Consider the following 12,319-nt stretch of genomic DNA (forward strand, 5'->3'; position numbering starts at 1 on the left):
ACAAATATTTGGCTGTTTTATCGTTACTGTAGAAAAATATAATGCACTTGTTAATCAGTAAAATAATTACATAAGGCTATTATAAAAATCCAATTAAAAGGAAATTTATTTTACATATATTTATACATATAAACACGCCTTGCCTCGATGTAACTTCTGCTGACCAACTTCCACAGCCAGACCTACCGTCGCCATCTAAAGGAAGAAGAAGAAAGCGTAATTAGTAGTCGACCAATGAATTTCCCTTACGTCTTGTTCTTGCTCTAAATTTCTATATTTTCATATATATTCATTTGAGACGGATTTTTTACCCTGTCATGCCATATAATAGAATATACACACGTAGAAACAAGATCAGTAGCTTTTTAGCTCATCTGACGTAGTCGGTCGTGAGCATACGTGAGAATACGTGTCCACAGATATTCGGGACGTGGGGGTGGGAGGGGGGGTAATCCGAAAACGAGTTGGGATGTCGAAGCTGGGGGTCAAAGGTCAAAGGTCAAAGGTCAAGAAGTGTAAAAGAAGGGGGAACATTCCCTCCTTAACTTACGGTATAAGGAGGAAATGCAGAATTGCGGCACAAATCTAAACGGCTCGACCTAGGCTCGTGATAGTCGGTGTATAGCATCATGGTAGGAAAAGCCATCACTGTGCCGAAATTGGAGGTCACAGGTCAAAGGTCAATGGGGCACAGGGCAGATTTTAGACATTTTCTGAGGACATGGTCTGACGGAGCAATTGAAAAACTTTTTTGTTTCAGCGGTGACCTAGCATTTTTATGGCTTTATTGAAAGGACCATGAAATGTACTTTCTGCTGACATGCGAAGTGTCGGATAACCTTTTGACCCTCAAGAGGAGGGTTAAACATGGATTTGTTTACTGTCTGTTAGAAAGAATTTGACTGCCGGGTTTGCTAGTAGAATCTATACATGCCTGGATGTATGAGGCTACAATGTCACAGTAAAATTTCACAGAGTCACCGCAGTAGACGTCAGATGAGCGCTGTCGCTCCGCGGCACTTGTTTTTACACATTTGACATGATATACTTACATTTTCAGCACCTTATCCTTCCCACCACTGACCACCTTTTGTCCATCTGGGCTCCAGTCAACTGCATACACCTGTGCCAGACAACAAAAATAATGCCAATGTTTTCTAATCTATAGTTCGTCATCTTGTCACTATGGGGAGGAAAAAGGGGCCTCAAAAGAGAGGGAGTGCTTTAAAGTGATTACGTCACCGTAAATAGTAAAAAAAAATAATGAAAAATCCCACTTTTTCACAAAATATGTGATTCTGTTCACTTTTTATGGTTAAATTGCTGCATTATACTTCTTATTTTACTATATTGGTCGATGTGAACATACACTCGTGACTCATACATAGCCCATAGCAAGCAATTAATGTTAGGAACACTAATATCAAATCGTCCAGGATTTTTGGATTTTTAACTAGTTGAGAAACAATCTTATCAGGTAAGAATTTGACGATACGTTTAGGTTAGTTCTTACTTTTAATGTAAAAAAATGGCAATTTTTTTTTTTACAAATTTTACCATAGAAAATTCATGACGTAGTCAATTTAAGTTAATGATTGTTGACACTTGACCTTTGTTAAGGTATCATCACTAAACAGGAACAAAACATAAATACTGCATAACACAAGTAGTGTCAGTTTTACTATTGACAGTCGGTGAAACGAAAAGTGCTTTGCTATAGGTAAAAGTTCACAATCAATCTAGTTGACGATAACGCCATGCCGAGAAGAAAAGCACATTCACAACAGAACAATTTTGATACACAGAAAAATAACCCGAATGATAAGTCAGCGCTTCTGAAAGCTCATTGACCCACAGTAGAAGAGTCCACGCTGTCCACGGTCTACGGAACCGTCTTATCTGACGGCGCGCGGCACCCGTGACTGCACGAGCATCGTCTCACCTCATCGGCGTGACCAGGCAGATCGTTCAGCAATGCCTTGGCGCGTACGTCCCACACCTTCAGCGTTGAGTCGGCACTCCCGCTGCACAGCAGGCGGCAGTCGGCCGACCACGCCACCTGGTAGACAGCTTTAACATGTCCTCGCAGAGTCGACAGGAACCTGGCAACATTCAAGTGTGCAAGTCTTCACAGGTTACGGTTGAAAATAGATATTTTTCTGGCAGATAGATATGAAAATCAGTTAAAAAATTATTTCTTTGCTCGTTTTACGCAATGAAATAATTTAAAAAAACGTCTCAAATCATGGTTAGTGTTTCTTATTACCGTTCTTTGTGTAATTACAGAATATATTTCTCTCCATTTTCTTATTACCATCGAGATATGGTCATTCCCTAACAAAAAGTAGAATGCCCCACAAGTTTGACATTATCACATAATCATCCTCAGAAACATGTCATTCTGATACACCATTCCTTAGAAATAATGTCACAAGCACATAGCGCCGTTCCAAGCAGCTCACTTTCCAGTTTTTCCGTCCCACAGCTTCACGGATTTGTCAAAGGAAGCGCTGGCGATGAGACGACCGTCTGGCGAGAACTTCACATCATTTATCAGCTGCTGGTGTCCGGTTAATCTCACCACCGACTTATTCTCGACCTCCGGATGCCACAGGAACATCGTGAAGTCGTCTGAACCAGAGACCAGTCGTTCTGGGCCATCACCCTGGAATGTTGGGCACGAGACGTCACACCATGGTAGGCCACAATGGCGAAATGATCAGAAAACTAATTTGTACAGATTACAAATGGCTTGCGATCAAACCAAGCTACACCGATCCATATGTCGCTGTACAATCTCTATACAAGCCACTTGGTACCATTGTTCATCACCACAGCATTCAGTTGGTAAATAATGAGTGATTTGTACACCTAAGGCAAAATATTGCTCCAGGACTTCTCTAAGATTTATTTCAGATTTAACCCATATCCCTGGAGGCATTTGCAAAACCCGTGGAAAATTTCTGGAATAAATTATGATATGTTCAGTATATTCAACTTAATTGCTATTATCATTGGCAAGATGTGAACACAGTAGACATGTCCTCCACTTCCAAGACTTTTTATGGCTAAAGCATAATAATAACACAATTTTCAAGTCCTTTCAGGACCATAGCCCATTTTCCAGCACTCTCAAGGATTTCCAGGATCTGTTCAAACCCTATCTATATCATCTAAGTATACGATCTTCCAGCAATTCGTTACCTTTGCCGCGTTGTATCGAGCGCGTGCTCTTTCTGCTAGCTCTTCCAGCGACCCCGTGATTGACTGCGGCACAACCTGTGCTTCTGCAGGGTCGAAGGCCCCTGTTCTGATCGCATAGTCCGTGTTCAATGCCAGAGTATTCACCCAGTGTCCATGACCTTGTAGTGTACGACACATTACCCCCTGTAAATACAGCCAACAACAGAAGTATAGATCATTAGAACAGTACATGGTGAAACATGTTTTTTATGTTGGTCTTTTTATGCTGTTTTTTCTATCCAGCTTTAATGTTTAGGCCAGAAAAAATATAAAAAAGTAAAATACTAAAAATAATCTTTTACAATTTAACCTATGAATGCGTCGAATTGTTCATACACTACTTTAAGATTTGCCAGTGAAACATGAGAGAATATTAGCCAATCTTGTACATTTTACCTCACACTGACAAAATTTAAAGGAGTGGGAATTATTTACCATAATACGTTTTATTTACAGCAATAGTTCACTTACATCGTCAGCCCTCCATACTTTGATGGTGCGATCTTGTGAGGCAGAATAGATGAGTCCTGTGCCACCCCATCTGATACTAGTGACACTTTGCAGGTGACTGGACATTGAAATCAAACAGTGACCAAGGACAGTGTCCCAGATCCTCACGGTCATATCCTACAGGACAAAGCAACAGCAGATCATAATGAAACAACCATGACAAGACGATCAGTGAATAACTGAATTTACGAGAATATCCTTGAAACCACGCAATCGACTGCCACCTTAATCGAAATCCACCTCACTACCCAGTGCTGCCACATAGTGGCCGCTGAGAACTGATTTGGTTAGTTTCTCTGTAATTAGAAGTCATTGCCATCCACTGAATCCATGCGTACGTTACCTTGGACGCACTGGCCAACTTCCTACACTCTGGGTTGAGATGCATTGGCTCCCAGCATAACCATGTGATCCACTGTTTGTGACCTTTCATCGTCTTGCCAAGTTGCTTGCCAGTGGCCGGATCCCACACAATGATCTGTAACGTGAGCGACATGCTATGCGGCAAATCCGGGATGCGTGGTGAAGTATTTCTATCAAATTTTATCCACTGAATTCCCCAGTCCATCTATGGGTTACCATTACCTGGCTATTTCGGCACCCTGACGCTAGCTTCTTTCCATCTGGTGACCATGCAATGCTCAACACCCAGTGCTTGTGGCCTAGAGATAACAGTTAAAAAAATATTGTACAATAAAATTGCAATTATAGAATTAGCACCTAAACACATCAATGCACATGAAATAGCATTCGATGTCTTCAGCACAGATCCCATCTTAACAATACCACGCATGCCATATCCATTCCTAGTTTCGATTACCTTTACAGGTGTAGTGGGGTGTTTCTGTATTCACATCCCAAAATCGTACAGTTGTATCTCCCGAACCACTTGCCAGATTACTGCAAACAAATGAGCAATGTCATTATGAGATCAATGTTTAGTTATTACTTAGAATTACATAAGCATGTACACGAAACTTTGAAACACGGCCTCCTACACCCTATTCATGTATGTGCGATTTGTCACAGTAGGGGAAAACCTACCTTCCACTTGGGCTGAACAACACAGATATCACCGCCTCAGCATGCCCCTCTATGGTGCTTGTACATCTGGTGACAGCTTTCACTCTGAATCAATACAATCAGCATATTGGTACCAAAGGTAGTAGGTTGTATGTTATTATCGAATAGATGCACTGCTTCTGCTATTGACCAGAAATGGATTATAATCCTGCAGAGATTTATTCATATTGCAATGTATGAATGAGTGTATGAATGAGTGTATGAATGCACACATTTCCTCATTCTTATAACATAATATTTACATTTTTTGGCACATATATATATATATATAGACTCAATGAGATTTCCAAGCTTCAAGTCACGTTATATTTTTTATGATATCTTAATATATGTGCTTCTTAATTTCATAATTCAATAATTCCTTGCTACTTAATGTTACCACTTGCTAATTTCACATTACTAACTTAAAAACAGCTTGTGGTTGGTAGATGATATCCAAAACGCTTTCTGTTTCTAGGCGATATTCAGTTGCTAAGGTCTTCTCCAAGCTCTCAGTGATCTCCTTATCTTTCGTGAAGAAAGAATATGGTACAGTTTCCTCCTGAAAAAAAGATAGCAGAAGGGCTTAGATCAGAAATATAGCTGTATATATTACAATGTTTACAGTTTAGATTTTAAGTTTGAGTCTCAATTCTTTATACGATTTTTACGACACATGGTCTATTCTACTTTATCATTTTTCAATACGATTATACATACCTTTTCAAGCACAGCATTGCAAATCAGCTGCAGTTTTTCTGGTGTGATATCGACAGGAAGGTCAAATGGAGCACCAACGACTTCCCCAGATTCGCTCTTGAACTGAGCCAAAATGCGCTTGGTCTCTCCCTCCACTGCCATCTCCAATGTTGCCACAAGAATCGTCTCTGTGTAAGCAGAGCATCATGTTCATGTTTACGATTATTCATATGTGTAATTAACACAATTGTGTTAGTGACTCAACTTTAGTCTCTACGGTGAGGCCTACACTGGTTCTATAATTTCCTGTGGTTGCCATCCACATAACTACACATAACTATCTAATACTAACAGTAAAGACCCGTCTCCACACACGCGGTGCGGCACAGCAGATGCACCGATCACCTGTTCCGGCAAAATTTAAATCTATAAATATCTTATCATGGCGCAGTCTCCACTGACAGTGACACGGCACGGCGCTGGCCCGGTTTCACGGCAACGCCGAAAGTCCGACGGCGACGCCGCAAATTAGTTTGGCTTTTGCCGGATGCCATGTACGGCAAAAGACAATTGAACCAATCAACGCGATTTTTTTTATTACGTGTTCTGCTCACGCCACCATCAGCCACTGGACAACAAGCACATGTATAACTTCTGATCAAATTCAGTGCACTGAACCAGAGTGAACACAATGCACTCAGACGCAATGCGCTAAATCACAATTTACTTTTTTTCAGCACAACGGTGCAGCGTGTTACCGTGCCGTTCCGTGTGGAGACACAGCATAAAGGCCAAGACACACTGCAGCGACAACGACCAACCGTAACGACAAACGACTTTTCAGAAAATTAAAAAACTATTGTTTCCTATGAGCCATTGCACACACACACGCGACGACGACCGGCGACAACCTCGACAACAAAAATATTTAGAAACGTTTCTATTTTCCCGCGACTTTCGCCGGCGACACTTTACAAATGGCCAATCACAGCCGTTTCCATCGGCAGGTAACATCGCCATTACGTCATAAAATTATAAACCAATGCTAGCCAGGAAGTAGACTGGTCCCCAGTGCTAAACTCGCACCGCCTGTCAGAAACAGTGGGGCCGCGAACCCATCTAACCAAAACGTGCAAGGCTACGGTCCGCCATATGACGTGATTATTGTGTACGTTCGTATAATATGCTGCGTATATTACTTTATTATATTATTGTTATACATAGAGCGTTTTTACAGCAATTTATTTAAAAGCAGCAGCAGCAGTTTTTTTGCTGTTTGCTCATGTGTGCCACTGGCACTGGCACTGTGTAGACCGAATAATTCTGTCCCATATAACCTTTTTTATATTTTGGTGTGGGTTATATTGGGACAGAACGGGGTTCATTGAAATTTCGTGAGATCGCATGCAAAATGCATGCGCTGCGAATGCGGCCCGTACGCCACTATTAGCGCGAAAAAAAACCTACCGTTCCCTTCTACATGACTTTACCTTGCTACAGATATGTGTATACATTCACTTCAATCGTTATTCACTTCTTAAAAGATTGTTTTTCAGAAACCCACTTCATTCCACTTTCGTAAATAACATTCGCCATTTACAAACAATCAGACAAATCAGAGCGAGTCTATCAGCCCTCCTGCAGCGCCACAGATACAAGCGAGAACCAGGCTATTGTAATACTCACTCTGATAGTGCACATATCTGTAGCAAGGTAAAGTCATGTAGAAGGGAACGGTAGGTTTTTTTCCGCGCCAATAGTGGCGTACGGGCCGCATTCGCAGCGCATGCATTTTGCATGCGATCTCACGAAATTTCAATGAACCCGGTTCTGTCCCAATATAACCCTCACCAAAATATAAAAAAGGTTATATGGGACAGAATTTTTCGGTCTATGGCACTGTGGTGATCGAGTGCTGGGTGAACTTTGTCGTTACGGTCGGTCGTTGTCACTGCAGTGTGGCTGCGCCAGTCGCCGCGACTGTTGTCGTTTGTCGTTACGGTCGGTCGTTGTCACTGCAGTGTGGCTGCGCCAGTCGCCGCGACTGTTGTCGTTTGTCGTTACGGTCGGTCGTTGTTGGTCGTTGTCGCTGCAGTGTGTCTTGGCCTTATACACAATATCAATATGACACAATTATACATAACACAATATGAAATTAATGATTATGAATTTCGGTAAAGGCATTCGCCATGATTCGGGTTGTGTCAATGACAATTCTCAATTCTGATACTAATATTCCCATTATATTATTTATGTATATTGTAATGCGTGAATAAACATTTTTGAATTGAATTGACAGTCACAATGTCACGTGATACAGTGAGTGCAGAGCGGCAGCACGTACACTGACTAAGTACTAGTACTAGGACGATATAACTTTGATCATAATTAATAGGTATATTATTATAAATACATACAACAAAAGATCAAATCTGTTATATTTATATATAACGCGGTTATCGGTATCTCAAGGAACGATATGAACTAAACACATGTAAACTCGTGTAAGCTGACATATTTTGATTGTTCAATTGTTCGCCAGTGGTATTTGGCTGTACTCTCCTGCCCTCTATTGGTGGATTATTAAACTACGTATGTACTCAACATGATAATATACCGGTACCGGTATATAAATAGATGGGAAAGCTGCGTTTCCTATCTATTTCTATGATAGATTTATCCGTGTGTAACAACGAAGATTGATCACTGATTCAGAGAAGTTAAATCCCTTATCTATTCTTTGATAATAGACTTATTGTGGTCGTTGAATGAGAATACACATAAGCGTCCTGAGAGATGTAAATGTTGACACCATAGTAGTGCCAAAAGATAACAAAACCGAACAAAAATATAATTGTGGCGAATTCATAAATGGGAAAATTGACATTCAAAGGGACGATAGTAACTTCGTGCGGTTTTATCGAATTAATGTATTAGTTTTGGTGATTCAATTTCCCACTTTATGTTTGTGGATAATTTCAACTTGTTTGGTATTGGCAGCCACTCGCTGTTTCCGAAATTTGTCTTCACTTAATATGCGCAAACAATTTCGTGTCCGTGTTAAAATGTATTTCTTTGTTGAAATTTACTGAATCTAGCTTGCATATTAATACGCATGTACAGTTAATTTAATTACATTTATTACATGATTATATATTCAAGTGTTCCTATTTTGCATTCAAATTACATCTCGGGACCGGTAAGATGTTCTATATATAAACTAGTGCAAAATCATTTAGGGAGACTCGGAGACCGAAATGAAAAAAGAGAAGCGTAGAGGAGTAGGATATGCTAATATTTCATATGGGATTATGTCTCACTGAAACACACGAGTGAGATATTCGAGAGAATGTATTCAAAAGAAGCAGTAATGAGAAATGGGACATCGAAAACGTATAATAGAATAATAATACAGCCACGTGGTGCGAGTGAAACAGGCGGGCATAAAATGATAAAGGAAATATATGGATTTTCAACTCATCTATTTTAATGAAAAGCAACGATTTCGTTCGAAAACCAGAAAGTATAATTTTTATAATAAGTTGGCGATAAATAACAGTTTCTTTGAAGGACATTGTATTTTTAATAGGAGTAGGTCAGCCGATGGTTGCTGGAAGGGTGACTAGTGGTAGCTAGGGCAGTAACACTGAAGCCCGTATAACGCCATGGATTTATTATTTATACATATATATTACCTACCGGTTTACGATTTCTATGATCATGCAACCAAATAATATATTTTTCTGACGTAGCCATTCAACAAACAGCTTATATGGTTTATAATCGAAATTGTGTAGCATTCTAGAGTAAATTTCATTTCATCGAACGTCAATGAATCTTTCATAATTAATAAATTAATAAAAATAAATTAATATATTGCGAACGATGTCAACCATAAGAAGTTCCAACTGGAAAGAAATCTGCGTGGAGCCTGAAAGGAAAACTCCGATGGTTATGGTAATGTATCGAAATAATCGATCAAAAGATCATTGATTTTTCAAGTGTACTTCTCGGATAGGAAGATATCGATTCGAGAGGAGGTTCCTGCTCCACCGTCATTGGCGATATATTAAACCTTTAGGTATATAAATAATATTAATCCTAATTGTTTAACACGGTATTTCAATATACACTCAGTTGCTTGCAGATGGGATGTATCGGTGATTTTCAAATTCTGTTAAAGATAGTGAGCCGCATTCATACGCCGCCGCGCGGCAACGCACCTCCCATCTGATTTCGTGCACGTTTCCGAATATCCCTTTCGAGCACCGCACATCTCCGCCTCGAAGCGCCATAGTCCAACAGTCCGTGTTCTGTCAGTATACAGTGCCCACGTGCAGTAAATTGTGTGACGAATAATTTTCGATAGTAGATTTTAGTTAGGTGTAGAAATCGTATAGTAATGGATTCCGAAATTCAGCAGTCACCTTCTGGAAGCCCCAGTGACGGGAACAATGACCCAGGGTATGTACCAGCGCAGAATTCACCGTGGAATGTTGATCGTCTGCAGTGAAAATCTTCGCCAGAATTTGTGTTTTGGCGCGTCCGTGCATTGGCAAGTCGCAGTGTCATGGCGGTCGAATCGCTATCGTCTGTATCGACACAGTACAGCGTGTAACCTAGTGTTTTTATTTCTTTTTCAGAAAAATGTTTGTCGGGGGATTAAGCTGGCAAACTACACCTGGTAAGTGCGGTTTTAATTGTCTATGACTGCAAAACAAAAGTTTCCTCGGTGAATTTGTTTACGTGAAACTGTAGTTTGTAAGTTGTAGTTTTTGTTTTGACTTTTACTAACTTACTAAGTACTACTACTAGGTTTTTGCAAATCATCTTGTAAAGGGGATAAAAGTTTTAAACGTTACAGTAACCATTGTTGTTCAGAGAGATATCTTGTGGCAACGTTTGAAGGCCTCTGTTCGCAAACGTTTACAGTGTAGGACAATTCGACATTGCTCTTAAATGGTTGTGTTCGAATTTATGTCACCGTAACGGCGTAACCTAACGAGGCAAGCATGTAGGTGTTAATGGAGCCTGTTATAGTACATGTTCAGAATTCACATACAGAACCTTCCATTGTTTGTTCAGTTGAGCAAGCTTCCATATTTGCTGGTAACGTTTTCAGACAAGCAAGCGCTAAGCGATTCGGAATTACACGTGCATGCGTGCAAGTGCTTACTCTTGCTGCGTGCTTGTGCCAAACTGTTCCTCCTCCCCCCATCGCAAGCAGCTGTTTTACGTTTCACTCGTAGTCTGTCAACTTAAAATGTCTTTAACTTGAGCCTGGTGTTTTAGCATGGTCCATGTAATTAATGGTATCCCACGGGCTCTCATGCCATCTATTAGTAATAATGTCTGCCACCTTAAGCATCGGTCTTTTCTCAACAAGCTCTATTGTGAATCGCACAGAAGTTTGTAGTGAGAAGAAAAAAGCCCTTGTGCAGCTAAGAGAGCAGGCTTACACTACAGTGAAACCCTTGTGGCGTTACCTCCGCCCAACTCTTGCACCAATTTTTAGAGTAAATTAAATTCGGTGTCCCACATAATAAGAACTTGTAATGATTTGTGCCGGATGGGGGGAGGGTTGGGGGGGGCGCACAGCGTTGGAGCTTGTTATTAATAACAGTTCGTGCCCAAGCAACAACCATTGACATCTAGGAAGCGTATCAGTTACAAACAGCGCCTAGGTTTGTGCGTGTGGTTTTTGTGACTATCGAGTCCGAGCTTAGTAGACACATGAGATGAACAAGATTTCAAATTGATACACTGTTTAACATCAGTCGCTTAGTCAGCAGCCATCAGTACGTTGGCGGCTGCGCCGTGGATCATACAGCAGCTCTGGTCCACGGTACGTACGCCGCGGTGGTGGTCCGCGTGCGTGCGCGCGCGTGCATGCATGCACGCGGGGGGAGCGCGCGAGTCGAGATCGAGTGTTCAGGAGTGTGTGTGAGCGCGCAGCTACATCTCGTTGCTTTTCGCGTGTTTTTCACAGAGGGACTGCGCGAGTACTTCAGCAAGTTTGGAGAGGTTACCGAGTGCATGGTGATGAGGGATCCGACAACGAAGCGATCCAGGTGCGTTTCACACACAAGCTAGTACTAGCTTTTCTTGGTTAAAATCGGCTGCGCTAAACTGAAAACGCGCGCGGAGCTGCGGACACCCTGTTGCTAGTCCCACAGCAGAACGCCTTCCTTCTCCCAGTAATTCTGTTGGAGTGAGACAGTTGTGAGGGAAAGGACCTTGCATGGTACTGCTGCATCCGTGGTGTCAGTTCTTGGATAGATTTCTTCCTTAATGCTTCCTATTCTTCGCAGGGTGTTGCCTAGAATCCATTCATGTTGCACCCCCCACCCCCCACTCGCTCATATCACTACTACTGAGGCCTATGTTATTAGCACAGCTGCTGAGAAGGCAGTTGTGTATACATACATACAATCGTGTGTGCATACATACATACTTAGGTATCACACCCACACACACGCGCGTGCGCACACACACGCATGCATGCACACACACACACACTACAGGCACGCACGCATGCACGCACACACACACACACACACTACAGGCACGCACGCATGCACGCACATACATGCACGTGCGCGCACACACGCATGCATGCACACACACACACACACACACTACAGGCACGCACGCATGCACGCACATACATGCACGTGCGCGCACACACGCATGCATGCACACACACACACACACACACTACAGGCACGCACGCATGCACGCACATACATGCACGTGCGCGCACACACGCATGCATGCACACACACACACACACACACACACACAC

General features: G+C 41.7%; 2 protein-coding genes across 2 annotated transcripts in view; one reads left to right on the forward strand and one right to left on the reverse strand.

Annotated features, from left to right (window-relative positions):
* Positions 1-82: 82 nt before the first annotated feature.
* On the reverse strand, positions 83-8,058 carry LOC106813550 (notchless protein homolog 1-like). Its single transcript, XM_014817712.1, has 13 exons — positions 7,932-8,058; positions 5,536-5,702; positions 5,241-5,377; positions 4,798-4,881; positions 4,574-4,653; positions 4,339-4,415; positions 4,097-4,231; positions 3,715-3,870; positions 3,205-3,387; positions 2,463-2,665; positions 1,943-2,102; positions 1,053-1,123; positions 83-195 (listed from the first exon to the last, which is right to left on the reverse strand). Exons 2-13 carry the CDS (start codon positions 5,674-5,676, stop codon positions 183-185), a joined length of 1,440 nt encoding a protein of 479 aa, XP_014673198.1. The 5' UTR covers positions 5,677-5,702; positions 7,932-8,058; the 3' UTR covers positions 83-182.
* Positions 8,059-9,809: 1,751 nt separating this feature from the next.
* The window catches only part of LOC106813549 (RNA-binding protein Musashi homolog 2-like), a gene marked incomplete at its 3' end in the record, with an annotated part of 25,984 nt that continues 23,474 nt past the window's right edge, over positions 9,810-12,319 (forward strand). The window contains 3 exon segments of the mRNA XM_014817711.1: positions 9,810-9,978; positions 10,158-10,198; positions 11,504-11,585. Coding sequence (XP_014673197.1) covers positions 9,917-9,978; positions 10,158-10,198; positions 11,504-11,585 — 185 coding nt within the window.

This window comes from Priapulus caudatus, unplaced genomic scaffold (assembly GCF_000485595.1).
Source record: "Priapulus caudatus unplaced genomic scaffold, Priapulus_caudatus-5.0.1 Scaffold790, whole genome shotgun sequence".
In the NCBI taxonomy this organism is placed as follows: Eukaryota; Metazoa; Priapulida; class Priapulimorpha; order Priapulimorphida; family Priapulidae; genus Priapulus; species Priapulus caudatus.